General features: G+C 43.4%; 2 protein-coding genes across 2 annotated transcripts; both read left to right on the top strand.

The window, feature by feature from the left end:
- The first annotated feature begins 413 nt into the window (after window positions 1–413).
- Window positions 414–2,731, top strand: LOC120941618 (E3 ubiquitin/ISG15 ligase TRIM25-like). The gene has a single exon (XM_040355149.1). It carries the CDS (start codon window positions 729–731, stop codon window positions 2,307–2,309), a length of 1,581 nt encoding a protein of 526 aa, XP_040211083.1. The 5' UTR covers window positions 414–728; the 3' UTR covers window positions 2,310–2,731.
- A 13,463-nt stretch (window positions 2,732–16,194) lies between these two features.
- Window positions 16,195–18,363, top strand: LOC120941617 (E3 ubiquitin/ISG15 ligase TRIM25-like). The gene has a single exon (XM_040355148.1). It carries the CDS (start codon window positions 16,453–16,455, stop codon window positions 18,031–18,033), a length of 1,581 nt encoding a protein of 526 aa, XP_040211082.1. The 5' UTR covers window positions 16,195–16,452; the 3' UTR covers window positions 18,034–18,363.
- Window positions 18,364–18,594: the final 231 nt, after the last annotated feature.

Below are 18,594 nucleotides of genomic sequence, written 5' to 3'. Positions count from 1 at the left end.
GCGCGCGCCCGCGACCCCACGGCTGGGCTTAAAGGACAACGTACCTATAAGTTGATGTGCCCAGCCGTGCCATTCTGCCGACGCATATCGGCGTGAAGGGGTCCTTAAGTGGTTAATGGCTGTGTGTTGAGTTATTTTGAGGGGACAGCAAATTTACACTGTTATACAAGCTGTACACTCACTACACAACATTGTAGCAAAGTGTCATTTCTTCAGTGTTGTCACATGAAAAGATAGAAGAAAATATTTACACAAATGTGAGGGGTGTACTTACTTTTGTCAGATGCTGTAACTCTGTGTGTAATGGATCTATATAATATAGGAGTTTAATTTTTTTAATTGAATTATTGAAATAAATAAACTTTTTGATGATATCACATTTTTTGAGACGCTCTTGTATATCTCTCAGGACAGGTTTCTTTTACCGTTGGAAATAATTTTCTCCTAAACACAAAAAGCCTCAACATGCAAATATCTATCACACTGCATTATATAACTTAGTTTTGTGCCTCGTCTGCAGAAGTCATTTAAAGCTCCAAATCAGTACAATGTGTATCAACATGTAGGACATATACCTTCAATATAAACATTTATTTCTCCACAAACTTCCTCAAGATAAAAGCTGCAAGACCAGCTCAGCCCCTCCCTGTGCCGAGGAATGTGAGACGCCCTTTAGATTTTCCTTGTCGGAGACTTTTTACTTTCATTTCTCTCTTCTGCTGTCAGCGATGGCGTCTGCTGATCTGAGACAGGAGCTGGACTGTTCCATCTGTCTGACCACATATACAGATCCTGTAAACCTGAGATGTGGTCACAACTTCTGCCGGGTCTGTATTGATCGTGTGTTGGATACACAGGGGGGGTCTGGAGGATATTCCTGTCCTGAGTGCAGAGAAGAGTTCCGGGATCGGCCTGTACTGCATAGGAACATATCACTACGTAACATAGTGGAGACTTTCCGATCTACTCAGCTGGAAGAAGGGAAGACTGGAATCTTCTGTACTTATTGCTATCACTCTCCTGTACCTGCTGTTATATCCTGTCTGCATTGTGAAGCTTCTCTGTGTGATAATCACCTGAGAGTCCACAGCAAGTCACCAGAACATGTCCTAACTGATCCCACCACTTCCATGGAGGACAGAAAATGCTCCATCCATAGAGAACTTCTTAAATATTACTGCACTGAGGACTCTGCCTGTATCTGTGTGTCCTGCAGGCTGGATGGAGAACATCGGGGACACAAGGTGGAGACTCTGGATGAGGCCTCTGAGAATAAAAAACAGAAACTGAGACATGTTCTGCAGAAACTGATGACAGAGAGAGAGGAGACGGAGAAAAGAGTCCAGAGTCTGCAGGATCGCAGGAGAAAAGTACAAGAAAAATCAGAGAGAGTCACTGCCCTGTTCATAGAGCTCAGGAGACATCTGGAGGACCTGGAGAAGAGAGTCCGGAGGAACATCTCCAGCCAGGAAGAGCGGATCTCATTGTCTGATCTGATCCATCAGCTGGAAATAAAGAAGAATGATCTGTCCAGGAAGATGGAGGACATTGAGAAGCTGTGTAACATGACTGACCCACTGACTGTCCTACAGGAATCAGACACAGGGGACTTGTGTGATACTGAGGAGGAAGATAATGAGGACAGAGAGAGACATGATAGAATCCTCCATGATGGAGGGGATCTGGATGTGTCTGGAATCTCACACACATTACACACAGGGTTATCTGATATGATAAAAGAGGTACATTTATTCTTCAATATACAGGAAGCTTCAGACATATTACTGGATGTGAACACAGCTTATAATAATCTACAGATATCAGATGACATGAAAACTGTATCCTGGTCAGATATAAAGCAGAATCGTCCAGAAACACCGGAGAGATTTCAGTGGTGGTCCCAGGTATTAAGCAGTCAGAGATTTTCCTCGGGGCGACATTACTGGGAAGTGGATGTCAGAGAGTCAGAAAATTATAGAGTCGGGATGTGTTATCCCAGTATAGAGAGGAGAGAATGGCAGTCAGGGATTGGATATAATAAGAAGTCCTGGGGTTTGCGCAGGTATAGAGTTGAGTGTTATCTAATACATGACAATAAAGAGATCAGAATATCTCCCAATCTCTCCAGTAACAGAGTCAGGATCTCTGTGGATTATGAGGCTGGGCAGCTGTCCTTTTATGATCTGTGTGACCCGATCAGACACCTCCACACCTTCACCACCACCTTCACTGAGCCCCTCCATGCCGGGTTATGTGTATGGAATGGTTCTATAACAATATCTGGGGGTGAAAGGCGACGTGAGAAATAATAATATAACAGAAAATCTGCCCAAATCTGCTGACATCACAGAAATATGAATCTGATGATTTTTAACCAACAGAATAATGCAGTAGATTCATATTCCAGATGTCATAAATCTAAAGGTTCCCAACACAACCAATCACAGCATTGAGAAATCTCAGCACAGGGAAGTGTGATTTATTCTCTTATAGTGACAATAATAAGATTTGGGGTTTTCAGGGGTTCATTAAGTGTTAGTGGTTATGATAAGACTAGGAGATATTATCATTGATTATGATTTGAATGATTATTCAACATTTTCAGAAAATGTATTATACACTATTGCAACTTGCCAATACTTAGATGTGCTGACTGCATTAGTTTTATTTTTTCAGATGTTTTTTATTCTTTTCTATCTTTGTCTTGAGATCCTGCCAGTAACATACTTCCTGTCCTGGGGTGACACCACTCACTCATAGTACTGCACACTGTAGATTTTGAGGTACTGTTGTTTTTTGCTGCTGTTCCACGAGCGTACGCAGTTTTAAAGTGTGACATGTTGGGTATCTATTTACTCAGCATAACATCATCTTTTATATTTTACCATATGGGTAATATATTGTGTTTTAAAATTGTGTGTGTTTTAAAATGTATTACGTTTTTTTTTGTTTTTAATTTGCATTAAAAAAAAACGCTGTGCAAATATAAAAATATGCCACACCCACCATTTTATTCTCTAGGGCCTCTGCTTAAAACAATATATAATATTTGGGGTTTTTAAGTGGTTTTCTGGCAAAGCAATGCTGATTTTTACATATAGGAGAGGAATGTCAGAATTGGCCCGGACTGGAAGCGGTTAACCACTTCCATACCAGGCACTTACGCCCCTTCCCGCCCAAGCCAATTTTCAGATTTCAGCACTGTCGCACTTTGAATGACAATTGCGCGGTCATGCTACACTGTACCCAAACAAAATTGGCGTCCTTTTTCCCCACAAATAGAGCTTTCTTTTGGTGGTATTTGATCACCTCTGCGATTTTTTTTGCGCAACAACTAAAAAAAGACTGAAAATGTTGAAAAAAAATTACGTTTTTATTTTTTTCTGTTAATTTTTTTGTAAATAAGTAAGTTTTCTCTTTCAATTACGGGCACTGATATGGCGGCACTGATGGGCACCGATGAGATGGCACTGATGGACATCAATGAGGTAGTACTGATGGGCACAGATGAGGTGGCACTGATTGGCAGCGCTGGTATGCGGCACTGATGGGCACTCATAGGCGGCACTGATGGGCACACATAGGCGGCACTGATGGGCACATAGGTGGCACTGATGGGCACACATAGGTGGCACTGATTGGCACACATAGGCGGCACTGATGGGCACTCATGGGCGGCACTGGGCACTCATAGGCGGCACAGATGGGCACTCATGGGCGGCACTTATGGGTGGCACTGATGGATACTTATATGTGGCACAGATGGGCACTGATAGGTGGGCACTGGGCATGGATGGGCACTGTGGGGTGGCACTGATGGACACTGTGGGGTGGCACTGATGGACACTGTGGGGCAGCACTGATTCTCATGTTGCCAGTCAGTGCCCATTTGTGGGCACTGATTGGCATCTTTTTTTTTTTAAATGCTTTTTTTTTTTTAAGACTTTTTTTTTTTTTTGGCCCACCCTGGTGGTCCAGGGTGGGCTTCCCTGGTGGTCCAGTGTGGCGATCCGAGGGGGGCTGCGCTGATAAACAATCAGCGCGAACCCCCCCTGTCAGGAGAGCCGCCGATCGGCTCTCCTTTACTCGCGTCTGTCAGACGCGAGTGAGGAAGAGCCGATCAACGGCTCTTCCTGTTTACATCGTGAGCAGCCGTGATTGGACACGGCTGATCACGTGGTAAAGAGTCTCCGCCGGAGGCTCTTTATCGAGATCGGAGATGCAGGGTGTCAGACTGACACCCCGCATCACCGATCGCCGCCCTGCGCGCCCCCACGGGCGCGCGTGGCATGAAATCCTGCAGGACGTTCTGGAACATCCAGTCAGGATTTCAAAACCACTTCCCGGACGTAAATCGGCCATAGGCCGGGCGGGAAGAGGTTAATATCAGACTGATTTCTGGCAGGATTCACAGGTGATTTATACACTTATTGAATAACTATAACAATATTCTTTCATGTGTATATGTAACAGATCAAAATGAAGGAAATAAGTGACGTTTGTTGGTATCTTCATTGTAGATTATTGTTGCTGTCAGCAGGGGCGGACTGACCATTGAGTCACTCGGGCACTGCCCGAGGGCCCCATGCCACTAGGGGGCCCCATCCGGGTTGCCAGGCTCAGTAAAACCAGGGACAGTATGTAAAAATCTGTGTTTTTTTTAGATCTGTCCCTGATATGTCCGAAAATGACATGCTTTTAATGTGAATATCCCAAGATTTTAGCTGCCCTGCCTCTGCACTACCTCCTGGCGTGGTGGCCATCTGTAAGCCAGAGGGGCCCCATACTCTTCTATTGCCCGGGGGCCCCCATGAGTTGTCAGTCCGCCCCTGGCTGTCAGACAGAAGTGTACAAAGCTGTAAAGCTCTAATTGGCTCAGAGTGCTGCCCCTCCCCCCCCCCGTGCTGCTGTGTAGGTGATTACAGGAAGTGATATCAGGACAAATTCAGATATATACAACAGTTCTATGTGGAAAGAAAAAAAAGCTTTTTAATTAATACATAATTGCATTAAAATAGGACTATAGGCATTTTTTTTTAATGTTGGACAGATAAAGGGAGGGTTATAACCCCCGTCAGATTTTTTTTTTGCCATCTGTGTCCCATTGTGGAGATTTCCCTTCACTTCCTGTCCCATAGCCAAACAGGAAGTGAGAGGAAATCCCTGTAAATCATGGGAATTTCTTGGGGACCCCCCATAGGTCACCAGAACGAGCGTGCCCATTGGAAGATTCCCCTTCTATTACTTTTCTGGGGACAACCCAAACTTTGGGTAATTTCTTTTACTTTCACTTTCAATGATAATGGTAAAAAGGACCAATAGAGAAGGTGAGACCCCTTAACGGGGGAACAGACTGCAATAAAAAATTGACAAGTGTTTAGTTATACTTTAAATGTTAAAGAGTTCAGCTTTAATTAGAAGAGTCACATGTAGGTTGTTGTTGGTGGACACGGTGGAGGAACTAACCCCTATGCAGGCTTCCCGACACCAACATTTGGATGATGTATCTAGAAGAGGGGGTTCAATAACTAGACATGTGCACTGCCAAACAATTCGTTTTTTTTTCGTTTATGTTATTATTTTTTATTATTTTTTGGAAATTCAGGAAATTCTAAACATTTTTTTTTCGATTTTTTTCATTCGTTTTTTTTTATTGTTTCGGAAATTCGGGAAAATCTGGATTTTTTTTCCGTTTTTTTTTTTGCTTTTTCCGTAAATTCGTAAATTCAGGAAATCCGAAATGTCGGAATTCCGAATTTTTGGATTTCCGAAAAAGCAAAAAACGCATAAAACGGAAAAAAATAAATTTCCGAAAAAAACGAATGAAATGAAAAAAAAACGAATTTTCTGAAATACGGAAATTCAAAAAATTCAGAAATTTCCCATTTTCGAATTTTAGATTTTAGAACTTTAGTTTTTTGAATGTTACAATTTCGAAATTTCGAATTTTTTAATTTTCGAATTTCTTAAATTCAGGTTTTTATCATTTTCGAATTTTTCAATTTTCGAAATTTCGAATTTTTTGTTTTTCAAATTTTTTTATTTTTGATTTTTTTTCGAATTTTCGATTTTTTTATTCAAAAATCCTAAATACGGAATTTCGAAAATTCAAAATCCAAATTTCCGAAATTTCAGAAAATTCGGAAATGAAAAAATTCGGAAATACGATTTTTTTAAAAAATTCGAAAATAAAAAAATCAAAAATTTAGAAAATTCTGAATTTCGACAAATTCCGATTTTTTTATTTTTCAAATTTTCAAAATGTTTTATTTTTCGAATTTTTTTTAAAAAAAAAATCGAAATTCGAAAATTAAAAAATAAAAAATTCGGAATTTCAAAAAATCGAAATTCGAAAATTCTAAAATGAAAAATTCGAAAATTCTAAAATGAAAAATTCGAAAATTCTGAAATGAAAAATTCGAAATTGAAAATTTCGAAAATTTGAAATTGAAAAATTCGAAAATTTGAAATTGAAAAATTCGAAATTGAATGAAATTTGAAAATTTGAAAATTTGAAATTTGAAAATTGAAAATTCGAATATTCGAAAATTTGAATATTCGAAAATTCGAAACATAAAAAATGAAATATTCGAAATTTCGAAAATTGAAAAATTCGAAATTCGAAAATTCGGAATTTCTAAAGTTAAAAAATGTGAAAATTAAAAAAAAGAAAAATTCGGAATTTCTAAAAGTAATAAATGTGAAAATTATTTTTTTTTTGAAAATTCGGAAATTCTTTAATTAACAAATGTGAAAATTAAAAAAAAGAACATTTTTCGTATTTCCGAACTTCCGAAAATCCGAATTTCCGAAATTCTGAAATACGAATATTTGGAAATTAAAAATTCGGAAATTCGAAATTTCGGAAGTCCGAAAATTCGGAAGTGGAAAAATTTGGAAATTCCCAAATTAAAAATTCGGAAATAAAAAAATTTGTTAATACGAAAATTCAGAATTAAAGAATTTCCGAATTTTCATTAAAAAAAGAATTAGAAACTAAACGAATTGCACATGTCTATCAACAACTTTTACATCTCCCATCCTGTTCTTCGACAATCAACATCTTCACATTCCATGGTGACTGGATGAAGGGGCCAATGCTACCTGTGTGGATAGAAATGCTATAGTATGGTGTGAGCCGTCTCTTCTAGTTACATCGTCCCATCCTTGGTGTCTCAATGGGATGATGTAACTAGAACAGGGGGGGTTCCACACCTTTCACACCCCCCATGCTGGATAATCAACATCTGTCTCATCACATCTAATGGTGATTGGATGGAGGTGTTGGTGTTACCTGAGTACATGTTGGGGGATCTTTCTGACACTCATTAAAACTAAAGAAGTGGCTTAGAGAATCTACAAAATGTCTTCAACATTACAGAACAAGTCCAGCTGAATGTGACTAACTGCTACTAGATAAACAATGAAGGGTTTGTCCATACTGCATTGTATAAAATAATGCTTAGTTTATATTACAATAATGGAACATATGAGGTGTGTCCAGAAAATAATGAGAATGATGCTTTAAAAATTATTTTATTGAACGTTTCTACAACTGAACACAGTCTTCTAGTGGGATGGCGCTCAGAGCCGATGTAGTGGTCCTTTGGGCGTTATCCACACTACCAAAATGGCGTCCTTTCTGGTGTTCAAATCCTGAGTCACGATTTCATGAACAATTGACTTGGTAATTCCCGTTTCCTCTGCAATCATTCTGATAGTGATCTGTTGGTCGCGGTTGAGAACAGACCTCACTGCATCCGCGTTCTGTTCTGTTTCTGACCGACGGCTCACTATCGGAATGATTGCAGAGGAAACGGGAAATACCAAGTCAACACGTAAAAGGACGCCATTTTGGTAGTGTGGATAACGTCCAAAGAGCCACTACGCCGGCTCTGAGCGCCATCCTACGTGAAGACTTCCAGGGACGATATGAAGAATGGAAGAATTCCTGGGAGCGTTGTGTACACTCACAAGGTGGAAACCTCGAAGGAGACAATGTTCAATGAAATGATTTGTAAAATATAATTCTCATTACTTTCTGGACACACCTCGTATAATGACTCTGTTTCCTGTAAATGTGGCTCCTCGTGTTGCTTCTTCCCCCTGCTGTACAGGGACTGAAAACAGTTGATCCCAAGTCACATTCAGGTGCAGGATTTGTAGAATAATCTCCACCCCCGTATGTCTCACAAATCCTGCTGTTCCCTCCATTATATTAATGAAGACCAGTTTTCAGTAGCTACATTGAGCAGGCTCCTGTCATCTGCTCTCCCAGGATGTGTGAGACATTCCGGGGTGGAGATTACTCTACAAATATCTGGGGATCCTGCTGACCCCACACGATACTTATATATTTTTGTCTAACAGACAATAACATTTCTCTCCCTTCGTCCCCCACTATTTCTGCCACCAACTGTATCCTATATTACTTTATTACGGTGTTGACCACTGCTGTGGATGCCACACACCTTGGTCCATGTTTCTTGAGCAGTGAAGGACTCCCCGGGACATGTAATTACTGTCTATAGTACCTACCTGAAGCTCCTGAAGAAGTGCGTCAGCGTGAAACATGTAGTGCGTTGAGCATTGAGCTCTTCTACCCTTGAAACCAACCCACATCAGGCCCATATTTTGCTACCTATGATAATACTTATTAAGTCGAGTTACAGCGTGGCCTAAGGGTAATGGTGGGGATGTCTATATGTGGTAGGTTGTTTAGCTTATGTTGCTAGGAATTTTAAAATGCGCTTGTTGATTTTATATTTATGTATCAATAAACAATTGTATTTTAAGATTGTGTATAGTGTGGTGCCTAAAAAGTCCATCTAGAGTTCACATGACCCAACTTAAACCCCATAGAGATTCTGTGGGGTGTTGTCAAGAGGAAGATGAGAGACACCAGACCCAACCATGCAGATGAGCTTAAAGCCACTATCAAAGCAACCTGGGATTCCATAACACCTCAGCAGTGCCACAGGCTGATCGCCTCCACTCCACTCCGCATTGATGGCGTAATTCATGCAAAAGGAGCCCCGACCAAGTATTGAGTGCATACTATGGACAGACTTTTCACTAAGCCAACATTTCTGTATTAAAAATCCTTTTTTTTTTATTGGTCTTATGCAATATTCTACTTTTTCGAGATACTGAATTTTGGGTTTTCACTAGCTGTAACCCATAATCATCAAAAGCTAAAGAAAGGAATGCTTGAAATACAGTATCTCACAAAAGTAAGTGCACCCCTCCCATTTTTGTTAATATTTTCTTCTATCTTTTCATGTGACAGCACTGAAGAAATGACACTTTGCTACAATGTTGTGTAGTGAGTGTACAGCTTGTATAACAGTGTCAATTTGCTGTCCCCCTCAAAATGACTCAACACACAGCCATTAATGTCTAAACCGCTGGCAACAAAAGTGAGTACACCCCTAAGTGAAAATGTCCAAATTGGGCCCAATTAGCCATTTTCCCTTGAGTACATGTGCTTAGCGTCATATCCAGAGGTTGTCTTTGGGAAATAGACGTATGAGTGCTGCCAGCATTGCTGCAGAGGTTGAAGGGGTGGGGGGTCAGACTGTATGCCGCACACTGCATTAAATTGGTCTGCATGGCTGTCATCCCAGAAGGAAGCCTCTTCTAAAGATGATGCACAAGAAAGCCTGAAAAACAGTTTGCTGAAGACAAGTAAAATAAGGACATGGATTACTGGAACCTTGTCTTGTGGTCTGATGAGACCAAGATAAAGGTATTTGGTGTCAGGCGTGTGTGGCGGCAACCAGGTGAGGAGGACAAAGACAAGTGTGTCTTGCCTACAGTCAGGCATGGTGGTGGGAGTGTCATGATCTGGGGCTGCATGAGTGCTGTCGGCACTGGGGAGCCAGGACCGTTTTTAAGGCAGGGCAAAAAGGGCGTCTGCCCTGGGCCCCATTATTTTTCTCATAGACAACTATCCCAGTTTAAATGTCCTCATCCCTTGAAGTTTTAGTCCCGTGCTATGTCCCGATATCTCAGTGGAAAGTTCTCTGCCCTATTGCCATGTACAGATGACCCCACCTGCAGACCCTGTGTTTACATGTAAATAACCTGCATTGATATGTAAATAGCGGTGGCATTAAGTTGTAAATAGTCGTGGACTGCGGCATTGATATGTAAATAGCGGTGGCATTAAGTTGTAAATAGTCGTGGACTGCGGCACTGATATGTAAATAGAGGCGGCATTCATATGTATATCATGTCCCCCTGAGGCCACATCTACCATCACTTCTGCTGAATTCTGCCCACTGGGGAGGTAAAGGAGCTTGAAAGTCCTGCCTACAACTATAATCATTAAAGGACCACTAAAGGAAAAAACATTTTTGTTTCTAAATAACAAACATGTTATACTTACCTCCACTGTGCAGTTCGTTTTGCACAGAGTGTCCCCGATCCACATCTTCTGGGGTCCCTAGGCGGCTGTCTCTGGTCCTCCCCGCACAAGCTACACACGTTCATGTGAGAGAGCTTGCATTGTGTGTAGTCTGTGCGGGCGCGCTCCCGTGATACAGCGAGTGGCCATAGCGGCTCACTGTATCACTCGTCCCCGCCCCTCGGCGCGCCCCGTCACTGGATGTGATTGACAGCAGCGCCAGCCAATGGCTGCTCTGCTCTCAATCCATCCACTCTAGCCAATCAGCGGCCAGGCTGAGCGACGAAGAGGATCTCGGCGCAGGACTTTTTGGAGGGGTCAGGTAAGTATACTCTGAAGTTTTTTCACCTTAATGCATAGAATGCAATAAAGTGGATGTAAACCCACTGACACCAAATTGGCATGCATAGCGGATTTCTATGCTGTCATGTAATACATGCCGAATGCATGTGCCCTTATATACCTAAAGTCCCCCCCTTACCTGCCTGGAGCCCCTCAATCGCGGACAATCCGCAGGCGTTTCTTTGATCAGCGTTCGGTGGGCGGAGTTGTGACGTCAGCGGACTCCTCCGCCCGCCACTACACGCCCACAGCCAGCCAGCGTTGCGAGGAAGAGGCTCGCGCTGGGGAGACTGGCGTCCATGTGGAAGGAGTGAGAGAGCGCGTTCTGGCAAGAAACAAAGCGCGCTCGTGTCACTCCTTTCCCATGTGCAGGAAAGGCAGCCAGCCACAGAACGTTTCCCGGGAGTCGGGACAGAGAGGCAGAGAGGCAGAGAGGCAGAGACACAGAACAACTAAATTGTACCTGTATCATGCCCGCAGTCCCTAATCCATCTCCTGTATCATGCCCGCAGTCCCTGATCCATCTCCTGTATCATGCCCGCAGTCCCTGATCCATCTCCTGTATCATGCCCGCAGTCCCTAATCCAACTCCTGTATCATGCCCGCAGTCCTTAATCCATCTCCTGTATCATGCCCGCAGTCCCTGATCCATCTCCTGTATCATGCCCGCAGTCCCTGATCCATCTCCTGTATCATGCCCGCAGTCCCTGATCCAACTCCTGTATCATGCCCGCAGTCCCTAATCCAACTCCTGTATCATGCCCGCAGTCCCTAATCCAACTCCTGTATCATGCCCGCAGTCCCTGATCCATCTCCTGTATCATGCCCGCAGTCCCTAATCCAACTCCTGTATCATGCCCGCAGTCCCTAATCCATCTCCTGTATCATGCCCGCAGTCCCTGATCCATCTCCTGTATCATGCCCGCAGTCCTTAATCCATCTCCTGTATCATGCCCGCAGTCCCTGATCCATCTCCTGTATCATGCCCGCAGTCCCTGATCCATCTCCTGTATCATGCCCGCAGTCCCTGATCCAACTCCTGTATCATGCCCGCAGTCCCTAATCCAACTCCTGTATCATGCCCGCAGTCCCTAATCCAACTCCTGTATCATGCCCGCAGTCCCTGATCCATCTCCTGTATCATGCCCGCAGTCCCTAATCCAACTCCTGTATCATGCCCGCAGTCCCTAATCCAACTCCTGTATCATGCCCGCAGTCCCTAATCCAACTCCTGTATCATGCCCGCAAGCCCCTGATCCATCTCCTGTATCATGCCCACACTACACTGCACATCTGGACCCCTTTACATTACACAGCACTCTGGACACATTTACACTACACTGCATCTCTGGACCCCTTTACATTACACTGCACCCTGCACCTCTGGACCCCTTTACATTACACTGCACCCTGCATCTCTGGACCCCTTTACATTACACAGCACCTTGCATCTCTGGACCCCTTTACATTACACTGCACCTCTGGACCCCTTTACATTACACTGCACCCTGCACCTCTGGACCCCTTATATATTTAAAAAATAAAACCCCACCCTCCCATCAATAGTACAAAAATATATTGTAAAAAAAAATATTAAAAATGTTTTATTGTAAAAATGTATAAAAATTATAAAAATGCATTGGTCACAATTTTTTTTTGAATATAAAAAAAAAATGTAATTAGAAAATAAAAAAATTATCTGACACTGTCCACAATCCTGACACCATCCTGCAGGTACTACCCACCACTGTACACTCCGCATTCCTGTGATTCGCACCGCACTGCTGTTCAGATCACATGCGATGTCTGTGCGATGCGATTTCAGCCATACAAACTGTATGGCTGAAATTGCATCACATTCGGACCAAACACACACAGGACTCTTTTTTTGGTCCACACCAGAATCGCATGGGTGTTCACACCTATGCGATCCGATTCATGTCCAAACTGTCAGTTGCGATATGCGAGCTGAAATGGGGGTGTCATTACCATTGTATGACACTCCCCAGCAGTTCGCATATGGCAGTGTGAACTGCCGTGCGATGTGGGAACCCGCAGTGGATTTGCAGGGTTACCGAATCGCACCAGTGTGAACCAAGCGTCAAAGCATACAGCCTACAAATGTCACCTGACTGCTCCCACCAAGGCTCGGTTCACACTGGTGCGATTCGGTAACCCTGCGAATCCACTGCGGGTTCCCACATCGCACCCGACTCGCACGGCAGTTCACACTGCCATATGCGAACTGCTGGGGAGCGTCATACAATGGTAATGACACCCCCATTTCAGCTCGCATATCGCACTGCGAACTGACAGTTTGGACATGAATCGGATTGCATAGGTGTGAACACCCGTGCGATTCTGGTGTGGACCAAAAAAAGAGTCCTGTGTGTGTTTGGTCCGAATGTGATGCGATTTCAGCCATACAGTTTGTATGGCTGAAATCGCATCGCACAGAAATCGCATGTGATCTGAACAGCAGTGCGGTGCGAATCACTTGCGATGTCGCACAGCATGTGAACCAGCCCTAAGTTCATTCAGCCTTATTGGTTCTAATTATAAAAAGTGAGAAATCCACCCCTCCCCCACATAACACACATCCTGGTAATATAGGAATTTTGCATCTGTGATCAGGTGACCTCAGACACACACACACTGCAATATAACAATAATAAGAAGATCACTGAAGCTCGGACTACATACATCTCCCCTAATCACTTGTCTATGTATATTCTGATGGCTGGTCACTGGAGCATTTCATCATGACATTGAACTTTGTCTCACCTCATGTTTTGGAAACATTTAATCAAAACACAGGAGAAAATTCTGGGATAGCTAGAAGGGAGAGGGGAGGGGGAGGGGGATGTGAATTGTGCACTGTTTACAGAAACTGTGCATGTTCTGCAGGCTAGTGCACGAGATATGTAAATAACCTGTCACTCAAAGCATGGGGGCGGAACGGACTTTGCTTTTTATAGGAAAGTCCGTTTTATCTCACTGAACAATAAAAAGAGGATTGCTCAGCGCTGGATTAACTCTGTGTGGCAAGACTGGGCACAGATGATAGGAAATCTTATTCTCTACATTGTGACATATTTTTTTTTTTTTGGGGGGGGTTTACATCCACTTTAAGGTGAAAAAATGTTTTCCTTTACAACTCCTTTAAGGCCCCTTTCACACGGACGGATAGAATAGTGCTTTTAGCTGCGGATTCTACAGCAGCTAGAAGCACACCATTCACACACTGCGTTTAGCTGCGGTTTCGTTACCTGCGGTTTGTTGCGAATAGAAAAAATAGAATTGAATGCGTACAGGTGCGATCTGGCGCAGCTATCTGCACATAACCGCAGGTAATCGCAGTGCACTGTGTCAGCTGCATTTTGTATGAATCTTTAGGGGGATCTCCACGCCAAATTTTAAATAAAAAAACGGCATGAGTTCCCCCTCCAAGGGCATACCAGGCCCTTGGGTCTGGTATGGATTTTAAGGGGAACCCCGTACGCTGAAAAAACAGCGTGGGGGCCCCCAGAATCCATACCAGACCCTTATCCAAGCACGCAGGCTGGTCAGGAAAGGGGGTGGGGACGAGCGCTCCCCTCCTGAACCATACCAGGCCGCATGCCCTCCGCATCGGGGGGTAGGGCCTCTTCCCAACAACCCTGGTCGTTGGTTGTCGGGGTTTGCGGGCGGGGAGCTTATCGGAATCCGAGAGCCCCCTTTAATAAGGGGCCCCCAGATCCCGGATCACCCACCCTAGGTGAATGAGTATGGGGTACATCGTTCCCCTACCCATTCAACTGGAGGAAAAAATAAATAAAAAAAAAACACACTACACAGGTTTTAAAAGTCATTTATTAGGCACCTCCGGGGGTCTTCTTCCAACTTCGGGGGTCTTCCTCCGACTTTGGGGGTCTCTTCTTCTGCTCTCCCTGCTTCCTTCTGCTGGGCATCTCCGTTATCTTCTTGCAGCTCTTTTACTAGCGGGGGGGCCGGTCTTCCTCGTCGCCTTCTTCCCTCTTCTCCGGTGTCCTTCTGCCGGGCTTCTCCACTATCTTCTTGCAGCTGTTTTACTGCCTGATCTGATTCAGTAAACTGATTTTGAATCTATTTATTGTATGTCTCAAAGCATGCGGAGAGCGAAATTGCATGGAAGACGGGGCCCAAGAAAATGTTTGACCAGGGTCCAGTCAATATTAAAGACGGCCCTGTGGGGAGCTACAGATCATTGAGGGAACCATGAATGCCGACATGTACTGTGACATATTGAAGCAGAGAATGATCCCCTCCCTTCACAGACTGGGCCGCAGGGCAGTATTCCAACATGATAACGACCCCCAAACACTCCTCCAAGATGATCACTGAAGCTGAGGGTAATGCCGCGTACACACGATCAGAAATCCCAACAAGAAAAGTCAGATGTGAGCTTTTTGTCGGAAATTCCAACCGTGTGTAGGCTCCATCAGACTTTTTCTGTCGGAATTTCAGCCAACAAAAGATTGAGAGCAGGTTCTCTATATTTCCAACGGAAGAAGTTTCTATCGGAAAATCCACTTGTCTGTATGCAATTCCAACGCACAAAAAACACACATGCTCAGAATCAAGCAGAAGAGCCGAACTGCCTTTTGAACTTCATTGATCTCGGCTCGTCATACGTGTTGTACGTCACCGCGTTCTTGACGGTTGAAATTTTCGATATGTGTATGCAACACAAGTTTGAGCCAACATTCCGTCAGAAAAAAATCCACTGTTTTCTTGTCGGAATTTCCGATTGTGTGTACGCGGCATAAAGGTAATGGACTGGCCAAGCATGTCTCCAGACCTAAACCCTATTGAGCATCTGTGGGGCTCCTCAAAGGGAAGGTGGAGGAGCGCAAGGTCTCTAACATCCACCAGCCCTGTGATGTCGTCATGGAGGAGGGGAAGAGGACTCCAGTGACAACCTGTGAAGCTCTGTTGACCTCCATGCCCAAGAGGGTTACGGCAGTGCTGGAAAATAATGGCGGCCACACAAAATATTGACACTTTGGGCCCAATTTGGACATTTTCACTTAGGGGTGTACTCACTTTTGTTGCCAGCAGTTTAGACATTAATGGCTGTGTGTTGAGTTATTTTGAGGGGACAGCAAATTTACACCGTTATACAAGCTGTACACTCACTACACAACATTGTAGCAAAGTGTAATTTCTTCAGTGTTGTCACATGAAAAGATAGAAGAAAAGATTTACAACAATGTGAGGGGTGTACTTACTTTTGTCAGATACTGTATATAACTCTGCGTGTAATGGATCTATATAATATAGGAGTTTTTTTATTTAATTATTGAAATAAATGAACTTTTTGATGATATTCACATTTTTTAAAATGCTCTTGTATATCTCTCAGGACAGGTTTCTTTTACTGTTGGAAATAATTTTCTCCTAAACACAAAAAGCATCAACATGCAAATATCTATCACACTGCATTATATAACTTAGTTTTGTGCCTCGTCTGCAGAAGTCATTTAAAGCTCCAAATCAGTACAATGTGTATCAACATGTAGGACATATACCTTCAATATAAACATTTATTTCTCCACAAACTTCCTCAAGATAAAAGCTGCAAGACCAGCTCAGCCCCTCCCTGTGCCGAGGAATGTGAGACGCCCTTTAGATTTTCCTTGTCGGAGACTTTTTACTTTCATTTCTCTCTTCTGCTGTCAGCGATGGCGTCTGCTGATCTGAGACAGGAGCTGGACTGTTCCATCTGTCTGACCACATATACAGATCCTGTAAACCTGAGATGTGGTCACAACTTCTGCCGGGTCTGTATTGATCGTGTGTTGGATACACAGGGGGGGTCTGGAGGATATTCCTGTCCTGAGTGCAGAGAAGAGTTCCGGGATCGGCCTGTACTGCACAGGAACATAACACTACGTAACATAGTGGAGACTTTCCGATCTACTCAGCTGGAAGAAGGGAAGACTGGAATCTTCTGTACTTATTGCAATCACTCTCCTGTACCTGCTGTTAGATCCTGTCTGCATTGTGAAGCTTCTCTGTGTGATAATCACCTGAGAGTCCACAGCAAGGCACCAGAACATGTCCTAACTGATCCCACCACTTCCATGGAGAACAGAAAATGCTCCATTCATAGGAAACTTCTTGAATATTACTGCACTGAGGACTCTGCCTGTATCTGTGTGACCTGCAGGCTGGATGGAGAACACCGGGGACACAAGGTGGAGACTCTGGATGAGGCCTCTGAGAATAAAAAACAGAAACTGAGAAATGTTCTGCAGAAACTGATGACAGAGAGAGAGGAGACGGAGAAAAGAGTCCAGAGTCTGCAGGATCGCAGGAGAAAAGTACAAGAAAAATCAGAGAGAGTCACTGCCCTGTTCATAGAGCTCAGGAGACATCTGGAGGACCTGGAGAAGAGAGTCCGGAGGAACATCTCCAGCCAGGAAGAGCGGATCTCATTGTCTGATCTGATCCATCAGCTGGAAATAAAGAAGGAGGATCTGTCCAGGAAGATGGAGGACATTGAGAAGCTGTGTAACATGACTGACCCACTGACTGTCCTACAGGAATCAGACACCGGGGACTTGTGTGATACTGAGGAGGGAGATAATGAGGACAGAGAGAGACATGATAGACTCCTCCATGATGGAGGGGATCTGGATGTGCCTGGAATCTCACACACATTACACACAGGGTTATCTGATATGATAAAAGAGGTAAATGTATTCTTCTATATACAGGAAGCTGCAGACATATTACTGGATGTGAACACAGCTCATAATAATCTACAGATATCAGATGACATGAAAACTGTATCGAGGTCAGATATAAAGCAGAATCGTCCAGAAACACCGGAGAGATTTCAGAGGTGGTCCCAGGTATTAAGCAGTCAGAGATTTTCCTCGGGGCGACATTACTGGGAAGTGGATGTCAGTGAGGTAGAACGTTGCAGAGTCGGGATGTGTTATCCCAGTATAGAGAGGAGAGGAGGGCAGTCACTGATTGGAGATAATAAGAAGTCCTGGGGTTTGCACAGGTATAGCGATGAGTGTTCTCTAATACATGACAATAAAGAGATCAGAATATCTTCCAATCTCTCCAGTAACAGAGTCAGGATCTATGTGGATTATGAGGCCGGGCAGCTGTCCTTTTATGATCTGTGTGACCCGATCAGACACATCCACACCTTCACCACCACCTTCACTGAGCCCCTCCATGCCGGGTTACGTGTAGGAGAAGGTTCTATAACAATATCTGGGGGTGAGGGGCGACGTGAGAAATAATAATATAACAGAAAATCTGCCCAAATCTGCTGACATCACAGAAATATGAATCTGATGATTTTTACCCAACAGAATAATGCAGTAGATTCATATTCCAGATGTCATAAATCTAAAGGTTCCCAACACAACCAATCACAGCATTGAGAAATCTCAGCACAGGGAAGTGTGATTTATTCTCTTATAGTGACAATAATAAGATTTGGGGTTTTCAGGGGTTCATTAAGTGTTAGTGGTTATGATAAGACTAGGAGATATTATCATTGATTATGATTTGAATGATTATTCTAAATTTTTCAGAAAATGTAATATACACTATTGCAGCTTGCCAATCATTAAATGTGCTGACTGCATTAGTTTTCTTTTTTCAGATGTTTTTTTATTCTTTTCTATTTTTACCTAGAGATCCTGCCAGTAACACACTTCCTGTCCTGGGGTGACACCACTCACTCATAGTACTGCACACTGTAGATTTTGAGGTACTGTCGTTTTTTGGCGCCGTTCCATGAGCGTACGCAGTTTTAAAGCGTAACATGTTGGGTATCTATTTACTCAGCATAACAT

Source organism: Rana temporaria, chromosome 5 (assembly GCF_905171775.1).
Source record: "Rana temporaria chromosome 5, aRanTem1.1, whole genome shotgun sequence".
NCBI lineage: Eukaryota > Metazoa > Chordata > Amphibia > Anura > Ranidae > Rana > Rana temporaria.
This window is presented reverse-complemented; position numbering and strand designations above follow the sequence as displayed.